This window comes from Pistacia vera, unplaced genomic scaffold, assembly GCF_008641045.1.
Source record: "Pistacia vera cultivar Batoury unplaced genomic scaffold, PisVer_v2 Contig93, whole genome shotgun sequence".
Taxonomy (NCBI): domain Eukaryota; kingdom Viridiplantae; phylum Streptophyta; class Magnoliopsida; order Sapindales; family Anacardiaceae; genus Pistacia; species Pistacia vera.
Window position 1 is genome coordinate 1,331,085 of NW_022196812.1, and position 13,980 is coordinate 1,345,064.

General features: G+C 36.0%; 2 protein-coding genes across 4 annotated transcripts; both read left to right on the forward strand.

Moving 5' to 3' along the window:
* The first annotated feature begins 6,016 nt into the window (after positions 1 to 6,016).
* On the forward strand, positions 6,017 to 9,387 carry LOC116120275 (trimethyltridecatetraene synthase-like). 3 transcript variants are annotated; one of them, XM_031406229.1, is made up of 3 exons: positions 6,017 to 6,981; positions 7,805 to 7,951; positions 8,771 to 9,387. In XM_031406229.1, exons 1-3 carry the CDS (start codon positions 6,073 to 6,075, stop codon positions 9,251 to 9,253), a joined length of 1,539 nt encoding a protein of 512 aa, XP_031262089.1. In that variant the 5' UTR covers positions 6,017 to 6,072; the 3' UTR covers positions 9,254 to 9,387. The 3 variants fall into 3 exon arrangements, with proteins under 3 accessions (XP_031262089.1, XP_031262090.1, XP_031262088.1); XM_031406230.1 differs by having other exon boundaries at positions 7,805 to 7,936; positions 8,756 to 9,387; XM_031406228.1 differs by lacking the exon at positions 8,771 to 9,387 and having other exon boundaries at positions 7,805 to 8,568.
* A 2,018-nt stretch (positions 9,388 to 11,405) lies between these two features.
* LOC116120344 (multiple organellar RNA editing factor 7, mitochondrial-like) lies at positions 11,406 to 13,577 on the forward strand. The gene is made up of 4 exons (XM_031406297.1): positions 11,406 to 11,653; positions 11,737 to 11,834; positions 11,920 to 11,985; positions 12,824 to 13,577. Exons 1-4 carry the CDS (start codon positions 11,406 to 11,408, stop codon positions 12,976 to 12,978), a joined length of 567 nt encoding a protein of 188 aa, XP_031262157.1. The 3' UTR covers positions 12,979 to 13,577.
* Positions 13,578 to 13,980: the final 403 nt, after the last annotated feature.

Here is a 13,980-nt window from a genome sequence, read left to right on the forward strand (position 1 = left end):
GCATAATAAAATAATGGATCATTTATGTTCATAACAATGTTATATCTCTGGGTAATGTTATTTGTATCAACTTTTGTACAAAAAGAATTTACCCCATATCTATATAACAAGAGTAATGCTATGCTTACTCACCATCTTATTATTGTTTGTAAATATAATGCATAGTACGGGTACCATACGCATAGTACGGGTACTATGTATAAGGTTTTAGTAAAACTCATAAGTTTAATATTTCTAATATAACAATTGATAACAATTGAAGGACCACTTGAAGATATAAAAGTATTCACACCCATATCATAAAGTAACTAAGCTTATATAACCAAGGGTGAAGTCGGAAAAATTATTTTGAAGGTCAAATTGTAATGTTTAATGAATATAGGGGCTATAGTTAATTAGGAATTAATGTTTTAAAACCCAACTTGGGGTGAAACCTGGCAAAGTTGCTAGGTCCTAGGTTGATCGGTTGATAAAATTTTTTAAAATTCAGCAAATATACCCCTAAAATCTATGGTGCATCTCTATAGGTTTAAAAGTTAGCAAACACACCCCAAATACAAATCGGTCGGTGAATGGTTGGCGGCGGCGACACCCCAGGTGCAACCCCAATCGTCCTTTGAGCCCATTTTCCTTAAAATATACCTAAGATCTGGTCGAAATATGTTCGATTTTGGCCAAATCTGACGTCGGTGTTAGCATTCTAGACCAGATCTCATCGATGCCGATGTCGACAACCCTTCCCATCACCTAAAAATTACTCCCATTTTCCTCCCAACCAAAACCCACCTCACCCCACCCCTGTTAGCCTCTCTAATTGCCGGTAAAAGCTGGTTGTTGCCACTGCCAGTTTTGTTCGATTTCTGGTCGATTTACTCACTGAAAATCAACGTCGTCACCACTATTGCATTCATTGGCGGTTTTTCTTCAAAAGCTCCAACATCCCAGCCAGCAATTGTTCGTCGATCATCCTCCCAAATCTTAGGGTTTTGAGTGAATAGGAAAAACATAAACTCGGCCCGTTGAAGCTTCCAGGTCCTGGTTCAACTGATTAAACCGGTCGGGCCAGGTTAGGTTTTAAAACAATGTTAGGAATCACATTTCAGGTTGTTTGTGGGGGGGGCGCAAACATTAAGTTCAATAACTAAGGGAGCCTAAATGCAGAAATTAGGACCACCCCAAGTCCACGAAAATCTTTAAAATTTATATGGAAAAATAACAATTTAAACCTGTAAATATAGTTTCTTTCCTGGCCACTCTAGTTTGTGAAGATAACACTTTAGTCCCAGCAAAGTTCAGCAAACGCAACTTTCTGATGTTTCTGGCACCGTTGTTCATTGAAGATAACATCTTGACCCCCAATAACATATTTTCTGGCTCTGCCCTTGCCTATAACTATGTTATAGAGTGGTTAGGACCATTCAACGAACCACCCCAAATCATAGAATAGCGAGGTTCATGCCAATGCCATAATGTCGGTACGCCCATGTGACTATAGGTTAAAAAATATTCTTCACTAATAGTGGGGCTACCACATGTGATTCATGTTTTTCATCAAATTTTATTCCACGTGGACAATCAATGAACCATATTAAGTGTACAGCCTTTAAACTCACTAATATTATTTTCATTTATTGAATTAAATATTTAGATTTAATATTTCATTTAGAGTTAATGACTAATCTCCATGGTATGATATAATAATAAAAAAAACCTTTGAGATTTTTAATATTACATTAATTTTTGTCTTCAATTTTGTAGGTTTTAAGATAAAGGATAGGATAGGATAGCAATTTGATAATTTTTATTAACTTATAACAACGTAAATTTTAATGACTCATTAACAATTCATTAATGGTTGGATGCCTTATCTCTTGTTAATTGTCGACTATAAAGAATGACCTCTAACGGCTCCTACACTCCCCTTTTAAGGAGCACCCCTCCTTAGAGATGGCAATTATACTCAGATTTACGAGAACCCAGCCCATACAAGTCGGGCATTAACTGTTGTTTGCGAGGATGGACATAGGCCTAGGTATAGTCTTAGGGCTTCCCCTCGAGTACTAGTCTGGCTTGAGACAACCATCGCAAAGCCAAACCTAAATTTTTATCATTTAAAAAAAGTTAAAATTTTATTTTATTCGATTATGATTTTGAAATGAATTTATGATAACAATCAATTCGATTTTAGTCAAACCCAAGATCCATTGTTTACTATATTAATCTATACACACAAAAAATATGGTGATTAAAGCAAAAGATATTGTTAATTAAGTTAATATGAATGATAAAGAAAAATATATCAAAGATTGCCCATGAGAAAATAAATTAAAATTAACATGACAGGAAGTGAGAGTCACAAAAAGCCAGTCGGATCAGGCCTAGAATTACTTAACATCCTCGCAATAGGCCTAGCCTAAGCCCATGCCAGAGTATGGTGTCAGGACTCAAGCATAGGTCCGAACCTGGGCCAAGGGGTACTCGATCCCCGCCCGACCCATTGCCATCTTTACAATTTTGTATGCACACCCTCGTGCATATCATTCTTGCAAACACCCACCAGACAATTGTCAAAGTTTTCAACTCTGTGGCACAACCCGATGGCTTGAGGGATGCGAGTTACCTCTAGACGCAACTTCGCATGGTGTCCAAACATCTATTATTTTAAAAACTTTAAAGAAACTTTTATTATTATATAATATCTAGGAATATTAATGTCATTAACTCTTAATTAAAAGAGAACTATTACCCCAAAGTCAACAACCACCACATTATAAATTCAAATACTGGGAAAATAAAAGTGGCTTTCTTTTTTAAAGTAGTAATAAATAATTATATCTATTCCATTTTTATTATTATTTTGGCATACGTGTAATAAGATGATGTCAGATATAATTTCTAGCATATGTCATGTTTGTTGGATTGACTAAGACTTTGTTTGTTTGTTTGTTTTCTATTATTAACATTGAGATGTCCCCACACTCGAAGGTATAAGATAAATTCTTAATCAACGATCAGGCATTCGAGTTCTATTTTTATTTATATATTTTTGTGAAAACACCAAGTTGTCCTCACACACGAAAGTATGAAACTAATTCTCAATCAATTTTAAGTTTTTTTTTTTTTTTTTTTTGTGAAAACCTCAAGATGTCCCTACACCCAGAGGTATGAGATTAGTTCTCCATCGGACCTCGAGTAAATGTCCTTGGTCATGAGCTACTTCCAATGAGATTCAAAACTCAGACATTACAGGTAAAGTTTACCCACTAAAAGTCCAGTTACCAGCTGGATCACAACTCCTAGTTTTATTTTTTATTTTTTTTTATTATTGTGATTCATGTGTTGGAAACTTTAACTTTTGATATTATTAGAGCCCAACAAATAAAATAATAGCAACCAAAAGTCTTATATATAAGGTCTTCTTTGTAATTATTATTAATTTGTTGGATTATGACATAATGTAAAGACTTTAGAGTCAGTGTTTAGAGTCCTTATTCTTATTAATTTTTTATAAAGAGATTTTTGACAATAATTCCATGAGACTATTAGTTTTATTGGTGAAAGAGAAAATTATTAAATTTAAATTTATTTACTAGAAAATCTAATTATTTAAGAAAAAAGGGGAATTTGAAGGAAAAAAAAAAAAATCACCAACTCTATCTAATTTTGCTTCTTAAATAAAAAAAATTAAAACAATTAGATAAAAGCCAAATCAAATTTCAAAAATGGGTATCCAAATGTTAATTCATTATTATATAAAATAATTAATTTAATTCGATTTTGACATAATGTCTTAAATATTTTAACGACTTTCAGAAAACCATGAAACACACTTTACGAGAAGGGTTAGTTTTTGATAATTTTAAGAGATATTTAATAACTTTTTTTTTTTTAATATTAACCCTTTTATTATTATATTATTCTTTAGTCTAATTCTATTTACTTTTTTTTCTTTAACAAATTAAAAAAAAAAAAAAAAAAAGAACTCACCCACGTTAAACATATCTTATCTTATTTTAATATTGTTTGGCAAAAGGAATCTCTCTTATATATGACAAAATTGTGGTAGTTATATAGTAATTAAATTAATTAATTAATTTCCACTTTATTATAATCTCAAATTTTGACTAACTCAACTAACCCCATAATTTATTTAAAGAACTTTGGAAATTTCAATTAAATTCAGTAGGAGCTCACAATGAACCCCACATAATTTCTTGTCATTTTTCTCCTTTGTTTTCTTCCTCCAAAAAGTTGGTAAACTTTGATGAACCTTCGCTGAACTTACAACAAATTTCTCTTTATCAAAAAAAAAAAAAAAAGGCAAAAAAAAAAAACAAATCTTTCTTGAAATCTCTTGAATTTGCTTGACTATCTAAACGTTATAACGGCCACCTAAATGGTCAATGCTCATATGAAGAATCATGTTTAGATAAAAAATCAAATATGAGACTGTGTATTTATCGATATTATCTTCTATTTATCATAATCATCTAAACAACCTCTCAGACTTGTTTTATGAGTCTTGAATTTGAAAATGAAAATCATGAAATAATAATCGATAATCATCTAATTACCTAACAATGTGTTCGTGAATATGAACACAATATATGAGCAATAAATAATATTTGATTTTGTTGATAAAGTAATGAAAGGAATTATATGATTAAAGTAATGAAGGGAAGCACTAAACTTGTAAATTATTCAGCCTCCGGCTGCATTGACTCAAGTCAATCTCAAATAAATTTTCTTTTTCCTTTTACTTTCCCACAAATTTTCCGAGAAATTACCATGAAAAACGAAAGGCATTTTCCAAAGTCAAAGTCAATTCAAAAATTCCCCACTTCATTTTTCCAACACCCACCAACCCAAATAAACATAAATCCATATATATCTACAATAAAATTAAGAATTCCAATAACTCTCTATTATTATGTTATATGAATTTCATAAACTATCTCAAAAACTTCTGAAACTATCACTCAGAATATGATTACGAGAAAAATAAATATCTTGAGCGACAATATTAAAGGGTGTGTTTGTTTTAGTATTTAGAATAGTATTTTTGAAATAGTAAAAGTTGGATGGGAATTACGCGGTTGAATTTGAAAATAAATAAAAACACCATGTAGGTTTGTTAATTTTCTAAACACCCCTATAATAAAAACATTAAAAATTACAAAAATATCCCCACTCACCCATTAAATATCGACCACCACCACGTTTGGTCGTCAACGACAACCATATCTTGGCCGTCATTGACAACTAGTTACGGCCAAAGACCTAACCGTCTACGGCTATATCTTTGGCCGTAGATCTAGCTGAAAAATACTATATCAGCGTACTATCGATCAGATCCAGCTGATAGTGTACCATTATACCAAATTCCAACCACCTTTTGTCGGTGGTGGCTAGAATCTAGCAAATGTTAGTGGTAGGGGTGTTTTTATTAATTTCTAAACTTTTTTTGGGGTGGTGTTTAGTTAAATTAACAAATTTAAGAGATTTATAAATAATTGAATAAAATATAATAATATTTTCAGAATAGGGAAACAAATATATATTTTGTAAATGGTAGGAATAGAATAGGGAAAACTTCGATGTAGTTTCTGGATTTTAATAAACATTATTTTGTTCACACGGTGACACTGGTCTTCCCTCTACATAGAAGGGATTCAAAGTTGATATTTTCTTGTCGAATTCATACCTACAAATCAATAGCTTAACATACTTCACTCTTTAGGAAATGGTCAAATTGGAGGCTTTTGGACCATCCCACTCACAAAGACTCTCACTTTGTTTGTTTATTCATACTTTTTTCTATGACAAGTAGGCCACTAAATTATTAATGCATAGTGAGGAAATTGCAAAACCCATTACATCACTAATTTAATTAATCAATCAAACTCCACATGAAGTATGCCTAAGTTCAATTATTTTACTCAATTAAAAATATCAAATCCCAAAGACTTGAGCTCTTATGGTTCATCACTCACAAAACTCAACTATAAATATCCCCACCACACTGACACTACCACATCCCAACTTCATTAAATCTTTCACTATAACCCCTCAATGGAGCTCATCACCCCCTCTTGGGCCTCCTACTTCGCAGCGTGGCTAGCCACTGTTGCCCTCGTCCTCCTGTCCCGCCGACTCCGTAAACCGAAACTCAAACTCCCTCCGGGGCCAAAACCATGGCCTATCATTGGAAACCTCAACCTTATCGGTCCACTTCCGCACCGGTCCATCCACGAGCTGTCGCAGAAATATGGGGCCATTATGCATCTCAAATTTGGGTCATTCCCTGTTGTGGTGGGCTCTTCTGTTGAGATGGCGAAAACCATCCTCAAAACTGATGACGTCCACTTCGCTGGCCGGCCCAAAATAGCCGCCGGCAAATACACCACCTACAATTATTCTGATATCACTTGGTCACCTTACGGTCCTTACTGGCGCCAGGCTCGCAAAATGTGCTTGATGGAGCTGTTTAGCGCTAAACGCCTTGAATCTTACGAGTACATAAGGGTGGAAGAGATGAAATTGTTGCTTAAAGGGCTGCAGAAGTCAGCTGGGAAGAGTATTTTGTTGAAGGACTATCTTTCGGACGTGAGTTTGAACGTGATTAGTCGCATGGTGTTGGGGAAAAAATACACAGACAAGCATGAAGAGAACGAGATTGTGACGCCACAAGAGTTTAAGGAAATGCTTGATGAGTTGTTCTTGCTCAATGGGGTGTTGGATATCGGGGACTCGATTCCCTGGCTCGCGTTCTTGGACTTGCAGGGTTACAGAAAGAGAATGAAGGCTTTGGCGAAAAAGTTTGACAGGTTTTTGGAGCATGTTTTGGATGTACATAACGCGAGGAGGAAAGGTGTGGAGAATTATGTTGCGAGAGACATGGTTGATGTCCTGTTGCAGCTCGCCGATGATCCCAATCTCGAGGTTAAGCTCGAAAGACATGGCGTCAAAGCTTTTACTCAGGTATGTCCAGTTTCAACTGTTTCTACAAGTTCTTTCCCATTTCATTGATAGTGACTCATTGAGTACTTATCTCTATACCGTTTTCAGAATACAATTATCATGAAAAATACTTTTCTTTGTTTGTTGACTGCACGATAAACTGTTTGACTATGTACTAATGGACCACAAGGAATCCTGTGAAGCCTTGAATCTAAACTGCTTTCCAATTTACGTCAAGGCCTCATTTTCCCTGCAACTTCTCATACAGCAACAAGCCAAAAACTAGCTTGCAAGCCATTTCTGACTTCAGTTTTTTTTTTTTTCCCTAACTAAATCTATTGAAAAATGAAACTAAGCTATTTGCTATAAGATGAATTTTTTTTAAGAGAAGTTAATTTTTCAAAGGGTGATTCTCAATTTGGAGTACAAGGCTCAAAACTGATCCAAATACGATGCCAGAGGATCAAAGAATGTTACCCCAAATTTGCTATGCAGTAAATGCTTCAGAAAAGTTTAGTAATGGCGACAAGTATTTTATACCAAACAAACAGACCATATGAGTCCGTTCTTCATTACTTTAATAAGACATTTTACTATTTTTGTATATATGAAGTCTACATATCATTGGGGGGAGAGGGTTCCACAGAAGCATATTGCATTTATTTACTGTGTAACTCATCCAGGAGGCATGTGGAAAGACCAGAGCCACAGGAGATCTATTTCTGATAATTTCAATAGTGACATGATTTTTAACTTTAATAATTATGTAAAAATTATTGAGATATGCAACAACCGGATCTTTTTATTTTTGTCTTGTGGCTAACAATGAGCTGTTTGTCGGCAGGACTTGATAGCTGGAGGTACTGAGAGCTCAGCAGTGACAGTGGAATGGGCCATCTCTGAGCTAATAAAGAAACCAGAGATATTCGCCAAGGCAACAGAAGAATTAGACAGAGTGATCGGAAGAGAAAGATGGGTTGAAGAGAAAGACATCGTTAACCTACCGTTTATCGACGCCATCGTCAAAGAGACTATGCGTCTGCACCCGGTGGCACCATTGCTAGTCCCCCGAATGACTAGACAAGACGTCAAAGTCGCCGGCTATGACATCCCCAAAGACACGCGTGCCCTGGTCAGTGTGTGGACGATCGGAAGAGATCCAGAATTGTGGGAGAACCCGAATGAATTTTATCCTGAGAGATTCATTGGGAAGTCAATTGATGTGAAAGGTCATGACTTTGAAATATTGCCATTTGGAGCAGGAAGGAGGATGTGTCCAGGGTACAGTCTAGGACTCAAAGTGATTCAATCAAGTTTGGCTAATCTTCTGCATGGATTTGCATGGAAATTGCCTGGAAACATGACCAAAGAAGATCTAAACATGGAGGAAATTTTCGGGCTCTCAACTCCAAGAAAATTCCCACTTGAAGCTGTTGTTGAACAGAGGCTTGCACCCCATCTTTACGCTATGTAATTTAACTATGTTATGGCTTAATTAGATTGCCTTAATCTATAGAGTAAGAGCAATTTCAATAAGGGCTTAATGGTGAGAGTGTAATGTGAGTGGATAAATTCTGTCACATCTTGATTAATGTATGCATAACAGTATTCCTTTCTTCATGTCATGTGATAATATGTTGTATGGTTTGAATATAATATATGTGGGATTCTGGGCAAAGATTAAAATAAAATGAGATAAGTAATGAGATTACTATATAAAAATGGTATTATTTTATTTGTTATTGTAAAATTTTAAGTGTTTAGAGAATAATAAATGACTCAGGTTATTTACNGGGTTGAAGAGAAAGACATCGTTAACCTACCGTTTATCGACGCCATCGTCAAAGAGACTATGCGTCTGCACCCGGTGGCACCATTGCTAGTCCCCCGAATGACTAGACAAGACGTCAAAGTCGCCGGCTATGACATCCCCAAAGACACGCGTGCCCTGGTCAGTGTGTGGACGATCGGAAGAGATCCAGAATTGTGGGAGAACCCGAATGAATTTTACCCTGAGAGATTCATTGGGAAGTCAATTGATGTGAAAGGTCATGACTTTGAATTATTGCCATTTGGAGCCGGAAGGAGGATGTGTCCAGGGTACAGTCTAGGACTCAAAGTGATTCAATCAAGTTTGGCTAATCTTCTGCATGGATTTGCATGGAAATTGCCTGGAAACATGACCAAAGAAGATCTAAACATGGAGGAAATTTTCGGGCTCTCAACTCCAAGAAAATTCCCACTTGAAGCTGTTGTTGAACAGAGGCTTGCACCCCATCTTTACGCTATGTAATTTAACTATGTTATGGCTTAATTAGATTGCCTTAATCTATAGAGTAAGAGCAATTTCAATAAGGGCTTAATGGTGAGAGTGTAATGTGAGTGGATAAATTCTGTCACATCTTGATTAATGTATGCATAACAGTATTCCTTTCTTCATGTCATGTGATAATATGTTGTATGGTTTGAATATAATATATGTGGGATTCTGGGCAAAGATTAAAATAAAATGAGATAAGTAATGAGATTACTATATAAAAATGGTATTATTTTATTTGTTATTGTAAAATTTTAAGTGTTTAGAGAATAATAAATGACTCAGGTTATTTACTTGGTTTGGTGACTCGTATAAGACAACTCGCAGGAATGGCACCCAAAAGAGCATAGCCCAAGCCTTCATATTAAATGCAGGGGACTGTCTTCTTCTAATCATGGCAGTGTGGAACTAAAACTAAGACTCCCGGTGCGAAGTTCATCCAATCAATAGCTGGTGGCTTGACTGACACAGTGGATTATGGAAAGTTAAGCCCCGAGTGAAAATCCATTGTTTAGGCCATTATTTGCTGGGTTTGATCATACAGTTGCATTTCTGAGTCTGGCTATGTGGCAGAGCCTACCGAAGGAAGAGAAAGAGAGTGGCCGGTAGAGGTCTTCTTGCTTCCGCGCTTGCCTTCCATACTATATATTAATCTAAAGGAATACACTATAACTGCCCTAAGATAGACAGACATCCCATTTCACTGCGCTTACTGTCCTAACAGCCCTCTCTACCCTTTCTTCTACTGCTGAGCTGCTATATTCCATCCATCCTTGTTCTTTTCTTCCTTTCTTATGGAGCACATTGCTGACACAGGGTACTCAGTATAAAAGCGCTCGTATGAGTAGTATCGGAAAGCAGCTTAAGTCACACCAGGTACAGATAAGAGGAATTTTTCTATTGTCTCATCAGGGTTTCTATCCGAACTAGGAGAAGAAGTAGTCAAGGAAGGCTTCTTTTGAAGAGTTTGAGGAGCTAGCCGGTACTCTTTGGGACGAAAGAAGCAAAGAGCCCCTACTTCTCAGAGATAGAATTATTGGCTAAGAAAGCCGTCTATAGTGAAAGGGGTAAATGACTGTATTCTATTCGGTAAATGGGGAATGAATACAATTTTATGCCCCCTAATCGCCGACATTAGCCCCCAAAGATGCAAAAAGAGTAGGATATGCAAAGGTCACTCCAGGGTGGCTCAAAGGTCGATCAAGGATATCCCTGTCCTGTGCCCTATTCACTAAGATATTCGAATTTGCCCTTACCGAAAAGCAAGGCTTACCCCACTAGTGGAATTCCGATTCCGGTATTCTATCTATTCACCCTTGTTTGGGCATTGTTAAGTGTTAACTATTAGGATCAAACGTTTAAATTATCATTCGTTATTCGTAGGAATTTGACGTCTACAATTTGATAATAATGTCTATAATATATATACATCATAACCTCTTTCACGCTTGACATCATCCATGGGCATGCATGGTTAGAGTCCAAACCCATAAGGACCCATCATTGCCCCCGATAAAGATAAGCGGACTTGATTAGAATTCACTCCTAAAAACAAGCTCTAGAGAGAAGGAAATTCAACTATATATATACAACATAACAACTTACTAAATTGACGATGTGAAATAAATACAACTTTAAGTTTTTATAGTCTCCATCATGACAATATCTATCTCATTCTTTATTGATGTTATCATAATCTCGAAACATAGCAGTTTTATTTACCTCATTTCAATTATTAAATTATATGAGAAAATAAATTATTCAAATTGTCTAATGAAAAGAAAATTAAATCTTTTCATTTTTGGCCGGATGGTAATTCCTTTAGTCACTGGGGGTCTTATCTTCCAGTCGTGGGAGAGGCAATTATCGGGTTTACCCAAAAAAAAAAAAAAAAATTAATTTTAGAATTAAATAGGTTAAACAAGTTGCAATTAATGAGAGAACAAATAATATATGGGCCTTCAAATGTTGGCTGAGAAAAAAAACTAGGCCCATTAAACTGTGATTGCGTGGCAATGGATCAAACGAAGCAACATCATGTATCATACAGGGTCACTTCACAAATCATCATCATCATTTTCTTTTTCAGGCGAAACTCAAAACGCAAAAATTTACCATCAAAACGACAATGCTACGAAGCCTCATCAGGAACCCGACGAATCTGACGACACCTCTTCGCCGTTATCTTCTGTCTTCCTCTCCGTCCAGTCTGTTCTCTTCCTGCTCGGTGGTGACTCAGTTGAGCCGGGTACCTAGTTTGCTAGAGGGGTGTGACTATGAGCACTGGCTTGTCGTCATGGAGGCTCCCATGGGATACCCACCTCGTGATGAGATCGTTAATGGCTATGTCAAGACTCTCGCTATGGCTTTCGGCAGGTAAAGTTTCAACCTTTTGTTTCCTTCAATTTAGTTTTAGCCGTTTATCATTCATTTCGGTTTTCTTAAATTGGTATATGCAGTGAAGAGGAAGCAAAGAAATCTATATACTCAGTTTCCACTAAATACTACTATGCATTTGGTTGCAAAGTCCCAGAAAACTTCACTTATAAGATCAAAGGTAAGGTTTCTTTTCGTTGTTTGTTTTTTCCTTTGACATTTTCCTCTGATTTTGTGTTTATGATTTTGTTCTGGTTGGTTTGCAGTCTTGCCAAATGTGAAATGGATTCTACCAGATTCTTATTTGTTCAATGGTGAAAATAGTTATGGAGGTACTATTATTCATCTTGCTTTATTGATATATGGATTAGTGATTGATCATTCCATTTCAGCAACATTATCTCATTTTAGTGAGACATCTGATTTTAAGCATGAGCTGGAGCTAGTAAATTTAGGTGTTGCTAAAAATTGAGGCATCCGATTATAATTTGTTTTTTTATGGTGGTGGTGGTGGTGTTGGTTTCTTTTGTGACCAAGAAGTGGAAGGCATTAGAGAGGATACAATTGAATAGTTTCAATGTCACACGACGGGTTGTATGAACTCCTTGCTTGGACGAATAGGCCTACATGCATTTGAATTACTGCAGAAACAAAAGTTGATGCATTACTTTGTAATTTGTTCGTTTCCGGCATGTTTATCAATATAATTGTAGTCAATGTATTCATCCAATGGATCTATAACTTCTCTAGTGTGTGCTGTTAATTTGTCATGATGATAGTTGTGTTTGATGAAATCCCATGTGGTGTCTATGTTGTTCCTAAGATAATAAATTAAGTACTTGTACTGGGCTGAGGAAATTGTTATGAATGTGTAACAGTATAAGTAACACCAGTCTCAATCCATTAATTGGGAATCCATAATCAAGGTCTATGTTCTGACTTGATACAATGAACGATTTGATGCTAATTGCAAGTTGTTTGAGTCCAAATCTATGTTAAAGGGAACTCAAACAGAATGATAACGTAATGATTTTGCCGTGCATATCCTGATTTTGCATTCATTGCAACATCATGTGTTATTTGGTTATGTTTTTGTAATTGGAAGGCTCATTTTGGGTAAATTACAAGTTCTTTTTTGTTTATTATAAAACTGTTATTATTTTCTCGCAGGAGAACCGTTTGTTAATGGGGAGGTTGTTCCATATGATGACAAGTGTCATATGGACTGGATCCAGGACAGAAATGTTGATAAATGTAAGAGCTTACCCAACTTAAAGAAATCCAGGAGAAAACGTAGAAAAAACCATCTAACTATAGGCATGTAGCCGGATTTAAACTTTTCCATCTTCCTGAAAGTGAAGAAGCAGTGCCATCCAATCCACAAGTTGTACTTTGCCGAGGCTATCATTTGGATGCATATCAGTGGCTGGTTTTCTTTGCCAAGCTTGGACTCAATTGGATTCAGGCTTAGAGAAATACTTGGTTGATGTGGAATCCTATTTAGTTATGTCAAAAATTTACAGAGCAACTTGGTACTGCAACTACAATGGCACAGATAGTTACTTAACATGGTATTGGAGTTAAAGTCTTCTTATTACAATCAGCATTTGTTCATCTGTAATCTGTTCTGTCTGGGTTTGATACGTTTGCGGACAGTCCACATTTGATAGACAGAGAAGTTGTTATTACACAGGATTTGGCTACTTAGGAGACATCCCCCTTGGGAAAAAAAGTTGTAACATCAGCTGATAGAGCACAGGATTTGAGGGCCAGGAATTGTAAGAAAAATTTTGACAACTGATGAAAGGGAGGAGCATTCTCATTGATCTTCAGGATTTAGGATTTGTATATATCATGCTGACATGTTCTGTAGGTAAGCAAAATGTAGCAAATTGTGAATTTTCTTTGTTTCAATGTCTTAAACGTGTGTGATTTTGCTCAGACGCTTAAGAATCAATCAACTTCTTCCGACTCTTGCAAGGGAATCATCTTACCTCATTGATTCTGACCATGAGCTCATTTCAAACTCCTTTCACATGAACTACCTGCAGCAAAAAGTATGATGTTCCCGAACTGGATTGCCAAGTTTCTCAATAAAAAATATATACCTGATAACTCCAATGGTTAGGTTAATCTCCAAGATCTAGAACTGATTAAGTTTGTCCAGTTAGGCAAGAAATAAGTCAAGACCAGTTTGTCTGCTTATCTTAGTATTTAGTTCTGCAAATGGTCAATCATGTTCCTTTATTCTGTTAAGATAAGATGAAAAAGAAAAAGGCACAAAATGTGGACCAAATGAGTTTTACCCCTCAACTGAAACTATATAA

Bases quoted from the DNA above. Each gene is read 5' to 3' on its own strand.
- LOC116120275 (XM_031406229.1), top strand. From the start codon at position 6,073: ATGGAGCTCATCACCCCCTCTTGGGCCTCCTACTTCGCAGCGTGGCTA. The intron at 6,982-7,804 runs GTATGTCCAGTT...GTTTGTCGGCAG, and splicing joins GCGTCAAAGCTTTTACTCAG to GACTTGATAGCTGGAGGTAC. The intron at 7,952-8,770 runs ATCGTTAACCTA...GAAGAGAAAGAC, and splicing joins GATGGGTTGAAGAGAAAGAC to ATCGTTAACCTACCGTTTAT.
- LOC116120344 (XM_031406297.1), top strand. From the start codon at position 11,406: ATGCTACGAAGCCTCATCAGGAACCCGACGAATCTGACGACACCTCTT. The intron at 11,654-11,736 runs GTAAAGTTTCAA...TGGTATATGCAG, and splicing joins CTCGCTATGGCTTTCGGCAG to TGAAGAGGAAGCAAAGAAAT. The intron at 11,835-11,919 runs GTAAGGTTTCTT...GTTGGTTTGCAG, and splicing joins CTTCACTTATAAGATCAAAG to TCTTGCCAAATGTGAAATGG.